The 15,975-nt window shown below is 42.1% G+C and overlaps 1 protein-coding gene across 13 annotated transcripts in view; it reads left to right on the top strand.

The window, feature by feature from the left end:
* Positions 1 to 15,975, top strand: part of tns1b (tensin 1b) — a 197,763-nt gene that overhangs the window by 164,422 nt on the left and 17,366 nt on the right. For 11 of the 13 annotated variants that reach the window (XM_085374835.1, XM_085374837.1, XM_085374838.1 and 8 more), the window contains 2 exons: positions 11,223 to 12,710; positions 14,550 to 14,630. In XM_085374835.1, the coding sequence (XP_085230961.1) occupies positions 11,223 to 12,710; positions 14,550 to 14,630 (1,569 nt within the window). The remainder of the gene's footprint in view (positions 1 to 11,222; positions 12,711 to 14,549; positions 14,631 to 15,975) is intronic. The other 2 variants (XM_085374839.1, XM_085374846.1) reach the window with 1 other exon arrangement.

The following is a 15,975-nucleotide window of genomic DNA, read 5'->3' on the forward strand; positions in this document are numbered from 1 at the left end:
CAGCACAGCCTGAACTCTCAGTTTCAGTGAAGGGTGGATTGTATTGTTTATTTATTTTTGTACTGAGAGTCCTTTGCGGTGTGACGGACGTTGTGTATTTTTTTGTTTTTTTTTGTTTACTCTTATGTACTCATCTCCTCAGTTGGCCAACCCTGCTATATTTCTGAAATAACTGGAAAGAGAAGGAGGGAGAGATTACTGATAAGGAGAAAAAGAAATCGTGAGAGATGTATCTAGAGAAAAAATTGCAGAGGCTGAAGAGAGATATTTTTTTACGAGACAGTTAAAAAAAACAGTTTATTAAGTAAAGTGTTGGATGAAAAGTTGTTGGAATAGAGGGATTCCAGTGTGATTAGGGTTTGCCTCAGAAAAACGTTTTGCATATATTCCGCTAGGCTTGTGAGCCGCAGTTCAGTCATTTGGTCCAAACTTTGGCCCTTTTAGTCTTCACTTTCTCTCTCCCCCCCCCGTGTCCTCTGAGGAGTCGGAGGAGTTAAGGGCAGGACTCTTCAGCTCAACTGTGAAGCTCTTTTGTGCACACATTCACAGGAGGAGGAGTGACAGAGAATGTCAGTGTGGGTTTGTGCACGCTGCTGCTTAGCAGAGAGACTTTCTAAGAGTTACACAGTGAATTTGTGTCCGGTGCTTCTTCAATTTCCCTTCACCGTGACGCCTTTTTTCAAGCGTTGATAGCTGTTGAAGAGTTCAGCCGCGAACCTGTGTGCAGTTTGCTCTTCGGGTGACTCCGGAGTGAAACGTTGTCACTAATTCAGCAGTTTGACGTCTCTCACATGTGAGTAACGTGGAAATTTGAAGGCAATCACAGATTTGATTTTCACAGTTCCTGACGATACTTATTGCCCTCAGGTTATATATTATCCAAACACTTGACCATGTGACCTATTTGTTAATGTTTCTTAGTTCTTCAGCTTCACAAGGAAACTTATGTTTCGATGTTTAATCTTTTACAAATGCTTTTATTCCACAACAACAGAAAGTTGTGTGTTTTTAGGCTCTCCATTTATGGAATTTATGAATGATTCCTACTGGGAGAAATCATCATGGAACTTAAAAGAGGGGGAGATGAGCATCCTTGAAACAGATTTTCTCATTCTTCTCTGGTCAGTTACATTGTAGCATTCCCACATCTCAGCAAAACTGTATGAGTGCAATAATGTCTCAAGATGAAGGGTGACACTACATGTTTTGCCTGGAAGCTTTGAGACACTATAGCAAATTCTAGAAACAAGAGGACTCAAGTGTCCTTGATTTGTCTGCAGAAGCGTGTTTTTCTGATGCTGTAATGTTGCACTTTATCCAGTGCCCAAATAAGCATTTCCCTGTATGCTTTGTACTTTCTCTGCTGGAGGTTAATGCTTCCTCCTTGATCCCATGCGCATTAGTCACAGGGAGAGACGTGTGTTCCCGGACCAACAGCTCGGAGTCCAGCAGAGGTGGATCGTGCCTGCCCTGTGGGCACAGACGATTTGTTAGTAACTTCTTATAGCAATAGAGAGGGCTTTATAGTTAAGTCTGTATTTGTGAGCCACAGACTGGGGCGGGGTGGGATTGGGAGAGTTACATAAGTCTGGTGGAAATGGAAGTTGATGCAACAGCATGATATCACTGCTATGAGACTATGTTTGGGCTCATACGGATGACTGGGATTCAAATGGTGTGTTGGCCAGGTGAGCAATAAATTAGCCCAGACTGTGACATGCAGCCGTTACTTGTTCTAAAAGAATGCAGTTTCTTCTTTTGTTTTGTGGATAAATCAGAAAATAGAAAAGGACACTTCAAATTCCAGTCACATCTATTTTTTCAGTTTCTCTCAGCTCAAAGAAATACCTAAATATTAAAGGGACACTTCATCGCCAAAACAAATGAACAATTTCCCCCTCCCTTCATCCTACAGTGCCGTTTATCCGTCTAGAATATTTTGTTCTGAATTGTTCCTTGAAATGTACATGACATAAAGAAAAACTTTTCTTTATGTCATGTACATCCAGCTACAAAAAGAATCATAAAGCAAGCTACCAGCACTGCCCCGCACAGGGGGACACCATTAATGTCTGGCTAAAAAGCCTCCAGTCACAGGCTGGCACACGGTTCCTCCCGCAAAGTGTAAAGGTTGACAGGTGTAGTCAGCAGAAAAAAAGTAGTTTCTGTGTGAATCTGTGGAATTTTTTTGGACAAACTGGATGTTTTCTGGTGGCTAAGAAATGAACTTAAAACAAATTTCTTTTCTTGTCACTTTGATGACGGAAATTGCTGTTTAGTTCCACTGCACATTAAGAGTACACCATATATTTAAACAGATATCTGCAGAACTGGATAATTCACACTAAAATGATCAATTGTCCCTTTAATTCAAAAACTCAAATATCAGCGTCACAATTTTTCTTGCTTTTTTATTCTTTGGAATCACACGTGATATTGCTGAAATCTTAATAATTACCCCTTTATTAATCCTTGAACAGTTCTGGTCCTTGGTCCTTCAGCAGCTCTAGAGACTTTCTAACATTGTGGCCCATATTTCCACCGGGATGGATTCCCAAGTTTTCTTTCCTGCAGATGTTCTTATGGAAGCCAGGTTTTTCCAGATGAATTGTATTATAACTAAATGGAAATGAGACTAATGTGTACACGTCTTTGTAAAGTGCCCTAAATGCTATCGGTCTCAACAGCAGCTGTCCACCTCTTCTCATATCACTTGGCCTGAACATCTGCTTATGCCACATTTTAGCCACTTTAATGACCGTTTCCCTGATGCAAAATAAATAAATAAATCCAACTTCTCCATAAAAAATGTGATCTCATTCGAAGCACAGAGACAGTGTCAAACTGTGCAGAGGTCAAATCTCTGGCCTTTTGTGTTGGCAACAGGCTTCCATGCTATCAATCCCTCAGTCTGGTCCAAGGCTTTGGGCGGATTAGGCTGCTTTGACTCCAAACTTTGCACAGCTCCTATTGCGTAACAGCCAAGACAGAAAAATAAAGGCCTCTCTAGTTAAGACTGCACAGCACACAAAGAGAGAACAAGTGCCTTGTGTTGTAAAGTGTCCCAGTTTGGACCCTGGCTACAGGGGCACAGGGACAGGGACATCTGCTAGGTGACAGAGAGAGCATCGTGAGCTTAGGGTTTAGTTAAGATTTTTAGAATGTTTTATGTGCACTTGACTTAGAGGCTGAATCCCCACAGGAAAACCTCAGTTTATGTACTCTACGGCTATCCTGAGAGAGTGGATGCTGGTTTTCCATAATGTGTGGGAATGAATGACTGGTTTGTTAAGTCAGTATGGACACAGATTTAGTCCAGCTGTGACCGGACACTCCTGTTCTCTCTCCATCTCCATCTTTACACAGCTGATCTGGCTAAAAGTGCCACTGAAGGTTCATGACATAATTAATCATGATCACTTTCCATAGACTCTTCTCACAGGGCCCTCTTTGTATCTGTCTTTTATCTGCTGTTGAGGTCTTTGCACTGTAAGTGGACACGCAGTAACACTCTCATCTTGGACATCTTGTGGATGTCACATTTGAAATAGCTAATGTCGTGTCTAGAAGACTCCCCTCGTTCCCCAATGAACGTCGAATGCCCAGACCTGACATAGGTGATGGAATACCTGCTGCAAACTCACAATGGTTCTATGTTCATCTCAAAGCAAACCTTTCTTTTAATCCAGTTCAGGAGAAAATAGGCGGAGCAGCACAAAATGCCTGGCACACTCTCCTGTGGGTCATGCTTTTCTCTTCTTTTGAGCCACAGAGGTGTAAAAGCACAGGAGATCTCACTTTCATTTCAGTTCCACTGGGAATAATTGGCCTCTCCTCTGCCTTATGATTTGATGCCTAAAGACAAGTCTATTCACTGACTTTTCCTGGTCTTTGTCAGAACACAATATTTTTCACTTTACCAGGGGGAAAAAGTGTTATATTAACATCAAGGAACTTCCACTCTTCTCATCTGAGTGCTATCAATAGTTTAGGATTCCTGAGGGGCAGATCTTGGCACAATCACTGTCTAGATTCAGTCCCTGATAGCAGTAGCTCAGATTTATGAGTTTTTACCAAAACAAAGCCAGAGAGGGAAGGAGCCAGTGAGGGACTGTGGCTTTGTTGCTGCTGCACTAAAGAATGGTTGTGTAGGTTGCCGACTGGCACGGATAGGAATGGCATCGGGGCACCACCGGGGGTGGGGGGAACTTTACAAGACTGCCCTATGTTGGTAATAATTTTAATAAACATGAGCACAAAACAGAGGAGGACACCATATAATGAGTTGAAACATGAACTTATTATTTATTCCTGCATATACAATTTGTACGTCCCTCACAGTTTCCTGTTGTCCCACCGAGATAATTTTGGCCAAAAATTCTGGAGGCGCCTCTGAAAAGCATGTGGAATAGCGGTAACTACTTCTGCCATCCTGGATAGATCCAAAGAAGTGGCTAGTGACACAACGTGGAGGCCAAAATAATGGATTATGATTGTTATGATTGTAATTAGGCTGTATGTACAGGCTGTATGTACTACAGCCTGTACATACATAAAGTTATAGAATACTCACAACATACTTCATACCGTGTACATTATAACATACCATAATAGACCCATTTCTGTAATATACTTACATATCTATATTATTGCTAATATATATTGTAATATATCTATATCACTAAAGCACTTCTGGATGGATGCAAACTGCATTTCGTTGCCCTGTACCTGTGCATGTGCAATGACAATAAAGTTCTATTCTAATTACAGGGTTATTTGTAAATCAAAATCAGTGAAAAAATTGAAAACTGGTATTTTTGCTGGGTAGTATGCTAAAGAAATACCACCAAAATAAAAAAGGTCATAATTTTATGGTAATTTTTTTTTAATGTAGGTGCCCTGCTTTTTCTCTTCTTGCCTCATGTCTTAAAAAGTAAAGAGCAACAGCAGTCACTTGGGACACTGTCACTATCACAATAAACTGAGGTTTGTTTGTTTTTTGGGCTGAACGTACTTGAGAGTTTAACCCAATGTAAAATCATATTGACTCAGCTCTAATAGCAGGAAGTATCAGTTAGGAGCAAGACCGGTCTCTGTCTGAAGAATTTATGAGGATGTTGACTAAAACAAGAGCCTACAGGAGACGCTTTGAGGAAGATCTGCATAAACTATCAAGGCTTTAAGGCAAATATTGCGGTTCTGTCTTTGTAGTAAGTCCAGACCATGGGTATGAAGAGTTAGCTCATCAAAGCTTCTCTTCACCTCTGGAGTAAGATAGCTGCAGCCAGCTCATCAGACGCTCTCCTCATTTGGCCCTCAAGATTTTTCCTTTTGCAGCCCTACTGCTAACGACCGTTGATGACTTTTCCTGAGACACAGCCTCATCCAGGATGAAACATAATGCTCTGCGAGGATGAGCTGTTGGGCTGATTTATAGCTTGTGGCGTGCGTAGGTTATGGCTGTGCCTTTGGGTTTGTTTTTAGTAGTATTTGTGCTAAATATAGTTACTCTGTGTGACCAACATTGGCTACAGGTTACCGCACACCTGGATAGGGTTAGATAAGATGAATATGTTTTGATGCTAATGTACTTTATGTTTATCTTTGAAGTTTATTTTTGGAATACAAACATTAGTACCTGTAATCAGGACAGTGTTTGCCAGTCTGAAGTCATCGATAGGTTTTTTTCTGACTACTCGAGAAGACCATCCATTACCGTGCTCTTTGTTTCCCCAACTCAGAGAATCTGCACTTACGCAGATTGATTCACAGTGATCTTTAATGTATATTTAATGAGCTGCAAGGCAAGTGTTCATTTAGCAAGAACAAGTTCCTGCACTTACATTTGACTGGCAACTGTGAGTGTTGGTATTAGCCAAACTGTGCTTACATGTGCATCCAATCTCTTCATCATAATAATAATAATAATAATAACAACAACAACAACTCTTCTACCATGACAAGCACTATGCTGTTTTGTTTTTGTCCCAGGTCAGCTTTATTAACTTGTACTGACTCTTTTTAGTCTTCACAAGTCCAATTAATCCACCCTAGGACATCTAAAATCCTCTTGAGTGTAGATCATTTATGAGACCGATGTATTACTTTAATCTGTCCTTGAGCCCAGTCATACAGTAAAAGTAGACTTTGTTGCCAAATCAATAGTTAAGCCATTAACTTTGACCAAAAATGGCACCAGGCTATACTAATATATTGTCAAATCGTTTTGTCATTGCTTTTTATTAGTGCAACCTTTAGGGTCAGAAAACATGGACTACCCCATCCTGTCTGGTTTAGGCAGCAGTGTCCACACACACACACACACACACACACACACACACACACACACTTTTTTCCTCTCAAGACGGCCACATGTATGTTTATACTTGTAAGCTTGAGGAGAAACATGCTGTAAGAGGGAGGGTCAATTGCCACAAAGGTCATAGCTCAGAGTTCAGAGATTAGGAGGTCACACAGTTGCACCATCTGGCCCACAGAACCTCAAAATATCTGACACCATTTTCTAGCTACAAGTCTTCTCAGTTTCTTTTATCCATTTATCTGTTTTTATATGGTACTGTAAAAAATATTGAGCTACATACTTATCAGAAGAAAGTGGAGAAAAAGATAAAGCAATGTACTGAAATGTGCAAACATACATGGGAATACTGTATCTAAGGCAAAAACAGATTTTGTACAGGTCTAACGGGGGTGAAAGTCAATTCTTCAAGACAACCTGAACTCTCTTAGACAGCTTTCTTGTATTTTCTTTGAGTAGTCTTCAGGAATTCTTCTTGAGGCTTCTTGAAGGACATTTAGAGCTCTTTTTTTGATGTTGGCCATCTTTTGATCCCAAACTGCTTCAATAATTTTGAGGTTCGGGCTCTGGGGAGGCCAGTCCATAACTGATAGTGTTTCGCTGTGTGCCTTCCTATCTAGGAATGCTTTTACTGCATTGGCAATGTGTTTGGAATCATTGTCATTCTGAAAGATGAAACTGTTGCCAAGCCGTTTCCCATTTCCCTTCTTTAAGAATGACTTCTTCACAGCCACTGAGACCACTTCTGATGAGGCTTCATTGGATCAGCCTATTTCTTAGAAACACAATTTTCAGATATTGTTCATCTGCTTTAGATTTCTTACACACACACACTGCACATCATCCCGAGATGTGCTACAATTTTGTCTCTTTCTGAATTACCTTGTTGGCGCAAACATACAATTTTATACTCGTCAAACTGTGTTATCTTTTCAGCATTTTTCATATACTCAAGATTGGGAACAATGTCCAAAGAAAAACTTTGAAAGATCATCCAAAATCCTGGACAACTATTAGTATTACTACTACTATTAAGATCATTAAAAAATGACAAGAATGTCTAGCTTCTTAGAAGCAAAACATGAAGAAAAGAGGACAGGCCTAGGACATTTGCACAGTACTATACATCGTATACTCTACTGTATCTCTTGGTGATGGTGTTTTTGTTGTGTTTGGTCTGGTTGCTGGCCTCCTGCTTTTTCCTAAAGCATTACATGATAAAGGGTTTGTCACACTCAGTCTCGTCACTAATGGAGCGGGTGTAGACTAATTGGTCATTCCACACTGGTAACACTTGGTCCAGTCTCTCCTGCTGCGTTATAATTAGTTAAAGCTACGAGGTCTGGATTGCAGATATTCTCCTCCAAGTACTGTGTTCGGGATCACTGAGCAAGTATTTACCTCCTAGGGATTATATAAAAACACACCAGCGTGGACACACACAGTGTGGAGCGTCATACGTACACATGCCCTTTCTTAGCAAATGAAGGAGCCCTGTCAAAGGTTATTTGTAGAGGCTCCCATTGGTTCATTTCAACCAAAAGAAAACAGCAGACATAGCAGCACACACAGAAGCAGCCTCAACATAAATAGTCCTGCTCCGCTAAGAAAAGTCTCACAAGTGTAAAGTGACAGATTAGATTTCCTGTAGTACAAATCCTGCCGATCAGTCACGTCGTGTCTAAAGTGAAGACACAAGCCGAGGGATGACTATGCTGGGCTTTTACTGGATGTGACAGTGGAACAGCTGGAGTCATTGCAATCAGTACAATCATCAACATTACTCAAAGAACAGACCAGAAGGAAGGATATGAGGAAGGAAAATGGGAACTGGTGACAATCTGCCACTCAAAGTAGTCCAACTTCCACTGAATAGCCCTAAAATGTGGATATATAACGTTTTTATTTTCAGTCAGAGTGACACATGTGGTTTTTGTCCATTATTCTAGATTATGTTGTGGAATAATAAAGTGGTTGTCCAGTATGCTAATAAATACAAATGGCTAGGTGATATGCACCACACACTTTTCCCATGTTGGGGTTAGAAGATATAACAAACAGCTACTGTGACTCATCTGCGTCACTCTTTATCTGTTGTTTTAGCTGGACATAAATCAGATCAGCATTTGCTCTTCTGGGTTTTTTTGTTTTTACCCACTACGCTTTTCTGTTTTCTCCATCTGCCTGCACCAGGGTGGAGTTTGCTCCCTGCTTCCTAGCTTTGAGAGTGCTTGTTAAATGACTGTTGGACGATGTAGCTCTTTCCATTACACGAGTGTTTTCAACACTGATGGACTGAGGGATGGGCATCTGTGTGTGCATGAATATGGCTTATTTCTACGTATATTACTGGATGTTTGAATATGTTATTCAGCTTGTCTCTTCTATTTATAACATTAACTGGCATGGAATATATTATGTATTAGAATATAAATGTCCATAACTCATAACAAGCCATACATTTCATAGAGAACCTAAAGGGACTGATGTCATTTGATCAAACGCTATACAGTGGAATTCAGTGGCCCCTTACCCTCCACCTCTCACATAAACCGTCAGCCAGCCTGTTGTGATAGACCTCCCACATGCGCACACATAGCAGAGGCAACCTTTAGACTAGTGCGCGCCACCGAGCAGCCAGCAACAGCAGCAGTCGCTCTCCATGCAGACAGCGAGGTATTCAGGAGAGAGAGGAGGAGCAGGAACAGTAGCCAAAACCAACTCCCCCAACTCCTGCTGTAATCCTTCATGTCCCACCCCGGGGGCAACTCTGCAGGGCTTTTCCCAGCTTAGTTTGGGACTGTACTCTCATCCTCTGCTCACACAGGTAGGGGAACCACCTCCTGCTAAGGTCTTTCCGCCGTTTCCTTTGACAAGGCTGTGACTTAACTTTGAGTTAGCTTGTTAAAGTGGTGTAGCTGAGGCAGGGAGGATGTCAAATTAGCTGTGCTGGCGTCACATTTGGCTACTGGGCAGGTGATTATAAAGGCACTGAAATGGAGAAAGTGAGGAGGGCTCTTCTTTCATGACTTATGTCTATGTTTATCGGCATGACTGTTGCATTAAAAGTGTGTGTGTATATATATATATATATATATATATATATATATATACACACACACACACATACACACACACACGTGTGTATGTGTGTGTGCGCTCATGTCAGTGGAAATAGGTTGATACCCACTTGATACCCAAGTAGTTTCATGGGCTGCATAAATGTGTCATGATGACTTGATTTGGAGTGTCCTGTTTTACAAGTGAACTTTTCAGTAGAGACTTAGGGGTATAATACAGAATAACAACTACCAGGAGTCTAATCACTTATTCTAATTGGTATGTACTGTGTGTAGTAACTATGGCAACAGCCTTGAGTATTGATACAGTGAGTTGACTTAACTGCTGCTACTGTATACATCAAATATAAGCCTCCAAATGCTGTAAATCTGCAGCGGGCCATATCGGAAACACTATAACAGTGGTTACCATAACGTCTTTCTCTCTGCATGTGCCCCAAAAATCTACCGAACTCGTTAGCGGCTCAGTAGTAGAAAACCGATGTTTTTGTGACCAGGAGCCACCAGATTTGTTTCCACCAGCACCCTGACAGTGTGCCATTCCCTTGGCAAGTTGCCTCTGGCCAGTCAAGGAGACCTTGCAGTACTTGGCTTGTGTACACCCACTGAGCTCCATTACAGAGCCCCGTATTCACTAAAGCTGAGATGGAGATCTCTATAAGGTACCGAGATACAGACAGCGTCTTTGTGCAGCTTCTTTTCCAGCTGTAAAATCTGATTTTGTTATCAGGGCGTGCCTATTCATGCGTTATGAGTGAGGAACTTTCATAGACAGTGGAAGAGGAATTGTTTGAGAAGGTACCGTTTTTCCTCTTTACTCTCCTGAAGCGTGTTTAGCTGTCGGTAAATGGTGTTACAGGATGTCGGTCATGATTTTTGTTGGCATTACATTCTTGAAGATTGGATTCCTGTTACGGATCACATGAAAATGTTGCTAATTCAGTTGGCATTGGGCTACTGAGTTGGCTGGATGAGAGAGGGGAAAAAGCGAGCATGTAAGCTCATGTGTATAAATACACACGTGTTTTCAGCCTTTTTTTTGTTGTTTTGCTTTCAGTTGCATAGGCCAGAAAAAGCCTGCAGGACTTCCTTACTCAGTGAGGCAGATTTTTCCAGTGATGACTAAAATTTTCTGTTTAGGGCACCCTACTTCCTCTTCATTAGACTTGTGGCTGAGTTTGGATCTACAATATAATGTGTCAGTGTGTGTGTGTGTGTGTGCACGTGTTTGTGCTTGTTTGCAGCGGCACTTCAATCTTGGCTTATGCAGAAACAACTCAGCAGGTTACATCTGCCGTGTATAGAGATCTATTTATTTTATATGAGACCATCATGTTTGCGGTTTTGGGGATCATAAAAAAACAAGTTAACCACCAGTTCATCTGCTGATATACCAGCATTTCTCAGGTGACACATTTAATGCAATTGGCTTGAGAAAGTGCAAGGCAGACCCTCGTGATTTCATCGTTTTTTCCACAGCGCATGCCACAGACCCGGCTCATTTCCTGAAGCTGGTAGAATAGGTGGACACGAGCCAGTGTTTAATTTTACTGCAGCTGCTTTGGCTATACCCACAGAACCTCTTGATATCCAGCATCTCTGATAGTTCCTCACACTTTTTTCTTCTTCTTAATGTCTTGATGAATCCCATGTGTTTATATTTTGAAGATTAACAATTACAGAAATAAATGTGCAAATTGCTGTGGCTCTAAAAATACTTGGGTAACAAAAAATTTAAGGTTTGTGGAAAATGTAGGCATCTTTAATAGTTGTATTTGGCTTAATGTGATCCTAATGATGCTTTTTCATACTTTTGTTTTTAGAAGTCATTCATACCCAAGGACCCCTGGATGGCAGCCTCTATGCCAAAGTACGCAAAAAAGAATCTGTTGACGGAGCAGTCACATCGAACGGCCTTCCACCCTCTGCTATTGAACATGCTTTACCTGCGGTTGACCATGCCTTGTCTGTGAGCAGCGACTCAGGAAACTCTACTGCCTCTATCAAAACCGACCGAACTGATGAAGCAACAGCAGCCCCTCCGGCTTCCACAGTGAACCAGACACACATTCCTGTGGGTGAGGAGTTACCCTCGGTCCATCAACACGCTCCACCTGCCCAACAGTCTATCAGTCCGCAAGAGAAAAAGGAGCTAGAGCAGCTACTGAGTGGCTTGGAGGGGCCCATGCACAGACAGGCCTTCCTATCAGCTCCGGCATCCGCTGTTGGAGGGATGCTTCACCTGGTGCCCGCACAGGTCCATGTTAATGGGCATGGTAACATTGACCGTGAGACCGACATTCTAGATGATGAGCTTCCTACCAGTCAAGAGGGCAACAGTGTTGACAGCCTTGGAACGTTCTCTTCCACAGATGGGCGGGCTACACCAGCTGATCTCTACTATCAGTCTGAGTCCATTATCAATGGTCAGGACCACGTGCCATATCTGGAGCGCAACGTCCCAGAAAAGCCTCTGGAAACCGTCCAACCACAGCTTGGCATATCTGGCAAGTCTGTCACGTTGCCCCACAGTGATTCTACCCCATTCTCTGGTAGTTACATGCCTACTCAGAATGGCAGTCTGTACCGCTCTCAGTCTTTTGGTGCAGAGTTAAAGTCAATGCCACAAGCTCCCACTCGCACCACTAGTAGCAGGGATGCCGTCCAGCGTGGTCTCAATGTTTGGCAGCGGTTCGGAGTGCCAGAAGAGCCAGTAACTGAAGGCCTCACTTTTAGTCCGCCTCCCACTGTTGCAACCATGCCTAGCCACCACAGCCTGCCACAGTTCCCTCATCGCCACAGCGCTTCGCAACAAGAGATTGAGCAATCAATTGAAACTCTTAATCTCCTTATGTTGGACCTGGAGCCAGGCCATTCGCTGGTGACAAAGTCCCAAAGTGCTCCATTGCGCGAAAACTCTGCTGTAGTGACCACACAGCCATCCTTTTCTCAGAACCAAACCAGGCCCTCCTACCTGCCTGATTCCACCATTCACACCCATTTTTCAGGCCCCATGTCCAGCCACTCATCACCGCCTGTGAAGCCTAGTACATCAGAACCTGCACCTGTCCAACGATCTCCGAGTTACACCTCTGGAACAGCTTCAACAAGTACTTCCTCACAAGCCTCCCCCACTGTAAGTTGCCAGATCAAGACAGTCAGCACTTACCCACCAACAACGCTGCCCCAGTCTGCAGAGGCCTCTGAACCCCAGAAAAGCCCTAGTGCATCTTCAGCATCACCCCAGCCAAGAGACAGTGAGCCTGATGAGGTCTTTAACATTGAAGGTCTGGTGGCCCAAAGAGTGGCTGGTAAGATCACACAGTTTATTTTATGCTGACCCTTATATATGTATAGATTTTAAAACTTATGATAATGCTGCAGGTTGTATCTTCAAAGGTATTTGCTGTATATGATCTGACAGCTTTCTGTATTCTTTCTGGCATGTTAAAAAAAAACCCCGTTAAAATCCATTTTTACTACAGATTGATGTATGGGCACTGAACTTGACCTACAGTACATTCAACTATGTGTGTCAATAATACTTACTTTCTATTTTTGTTCAGCCACGATAACTACGAAGTAGTCAATTTGATATGACATTCAACAAAAACTAAATTGCTTGAAGTGGCACAGTCTGTGGAAGTTTATACTCCAATACTTCCAATTTAGCAAACTGTTGATGTCTTTGAAAGTAAAAAATAAGATGAGCTTTCTGTCTAAAAAGCGTTACTTTATTTTCTACTATGTGTCATTAAGCTCTTTAACTAGTGTTTTATATACAGCTGACAGATACCGTTTCTAAAATGTAGAGACTGTTTTACTAAAGAGTTCAGCAGCTGACATTGTCTCTTTCTACAAAATTGTCCAAATTTCTACCATGAGGACTGGCACAGAACTGACTAGGCCAAACTGTCTTACTACAGCCCCCCGTTACAGTCATGTGAAAAGTTTTTACAGGACACTTTGCAGTCCTAAATAAATGCCCCCTTACTGCTTCTATAGGAAATTAGGGGGTAGAACATCACTGCATGTTGTGATTTTACAAAAGTTGCATCTAAACAAACAACAAGACTTCTAGCACAATGTCCTTTGGACGGATGTTTGGCCATGATGCACGGCAGCATGTCGAGCAAAAACCAACAAAAGCTTCATACCATTTATGAAGCACAGTGGGAGAGGGCGGATGACTTTGGCTTGTTTTGCACCCACAGAACCTTTGGAATCATGATTGAACTCCTGTAGTGAGACCTTAAGAGGGCTGTGCAAGAATGAATTCCTGTAAACGTCAATGAACTAAAGCAGGCCAAAATTCCTCCACAATGAAGTGTGAGACTAATGAACTCACACAGTGAATAATTACTTAAACCTATTGCTGCTAAAGGTGGGTCTAGATATTACTTAATCGCGGGCTGTAGTTAGTTTTTTACAGGACATCAAGGAGTCTGATGGAAACTCATTCACATGACCGTCACTGTACATTTAGTTCATAATTGGCAGCAAATGTAGAATAATGTAGTGATGAGTAGAGTTGATGCCATCATCTGTGCACTGTATACACATCTCTCTTGGAAAACACTGTTCAGCCCTTATCTCATTTCCTGCATGTCACATCATCAGTCCCCGTCACTCAGGCTCAAACAGGAAGGGTTCTCTCCAGTCCAGCAGGTTGACTATCCCTAGATAAGCTTGGGAGACATCCTGCAGAATGGCAAGAAATTGAACAAAGTCAACATGACGAAGTGCGATAGCCATGACCTCAGATAGCGAACATGAGGCTTTCCAGAATCAACAATACTTCATTCTGCTGCCATTTGAATGTAGAACACTTTTTACATTAAGGAGCACAAAATGGTAGTTTTTGTTCTTGTAACATCAGGAATTAAAAATACCTTTTACTTTCTTTAAAACAGAAATATACTTATGTAATTTGTTTGGGGACTGTGAAGGCAACATTGTGTTACCTCTGGGTTTTTTTAGTGTGTGTGTGTGATTCACTCTTGTTTTCAGGAAAAAGCATCTTTTATACGAACAGAAAATGTCTGTTATCTCCTCGTTCTGCTGTTCTTATCAGACCCCTCATCCCCCATCTCCTTTTTTCAGTTTCCTCATCATTCTTCTTTCTTTCATCATTCATCTGTTTACCCCAGAGTACTCGGCTCGTGTCCAAAGTGTCATCCCCAGCATGACCTCTTCTCAGTCTGAGCACCACCGTTCTCACTCCCTCTCGGGTTGGTTCTCCCATCCTGTCTGAAGGAACACTTCAAAAAAAGGAAAAAGAAAGAAAGGAGATCCCCTCTTCTTCTTCTTCTTTTGCAAGTGTTGCTTCAAACCGATTCTGTATCTGCTTTGCCTTTGACTGATGTGGGCTTTGGTTTGCATTTTTAACCATTTTTCTTGTTTAATACTAGACTGCCCCCATCTGCTCATTTTGTCTTTTTATTCCACTTCCTCCCTTTTATACGTTTGAGGTGCATCATCATCAAACTAACCACTGATTCCTTTCTTCGTACACCCTCACACTTCATCTATGTTTGTTCTGAGCTGCTTTCTTCTTCAAGGTTAGGGAATCGCCCCAACAGTGGTGCAAAAAGAAGGGGAAAAAACCCTCAATTGGATAATGTTAAAGTTTCACAAGAACGACACAGAGGAAGCACAAAGGAGGCTCTGTCCCTTGCCAGGAGAGTGCATGTCACAAGATCCGTTTTGCCAAACTTGGGAAACAATACCGAGGCCAGGATACACTGGGCTCATTCAAGGCTGAGTTTTTTCTCTTGTGCTACTTTCAAGATTTACAAAGCCAGACAAAAGACACCGAATGTAAAAGAGGGACCACAGTCCTAGTTGGAAACATCACTAAAGTGCTATATGTCCCCTGAGAACTAGTGACCACAATGCAGACAGGATTGTTCTGTGTAAGGGGTCAGTCTGGCCTCTCCACCACAGACAGTAATATCCTTTGCAGTGATGCAACACTACATCACAGTTAAATGTTAAAATGATCTAGGATAGAACTGGAATAATCTCTGAGATCATATTTACAGCCATGACATTTATATACAACAAACTCCCAGAACTATTCACGCAAATGTCACGCAAAAGTGCAGATCATTAAGACGGCTCAGTTCTCTTATTGATCTGAACACTTTCCCAGTAATACAGTCTGCTCAGTCTGGCCTTAAATGCCCTTTCTTAGTTGCAGAGGTGCACATATGGAAACGGCGTTTTTCACTTTAAAAGAAAAGAAAAAGCACGCCACAGGATCACCGATCAAGTTTGTGTTTCGAATCAATGCCATGATATAGTTGGACTTTCAAAAGCTCAGAAATAGGAGATGAGAGAAAAAAAAATCAGTTCAAGGGATTACCAGCAGCCCCAGCTGGAAACTATTAGCGGTCGCTAAGGCAACGGCATGGTGTTTGACAGTGCTCCGCTGTAGAGCAGTGTATCATGGGTACATCTGGTTGTCAGTTTCCAGGCTCGGTGTGATGGTGTGTTTCTGTTCTGGGGGTGTAGACTGCATACTTTTAAAGCTGTCTGGATGAAGATTTTGGCCAGTGCTGAAATATCTGAGGC

The sequence above is a fragment of the Diplotaxodon limnothrissa genome, linkage group LG16 (genome assembly GCF_057381915.1).
Source record: "Diplotaxodon limnothrissa isolate DT_005_m linkage group LG16, D_limnothrissa_male_GT1.1, whole genome shotgun sequence".
Taxonomy (NCBI): domain Eukaryota; kingdom Metazoa; phylum Chordata; class Actinopteri; order Cichliformes; family Cichlidae; genus Diplotaxodon; species Diplotaxodon limnothrissa.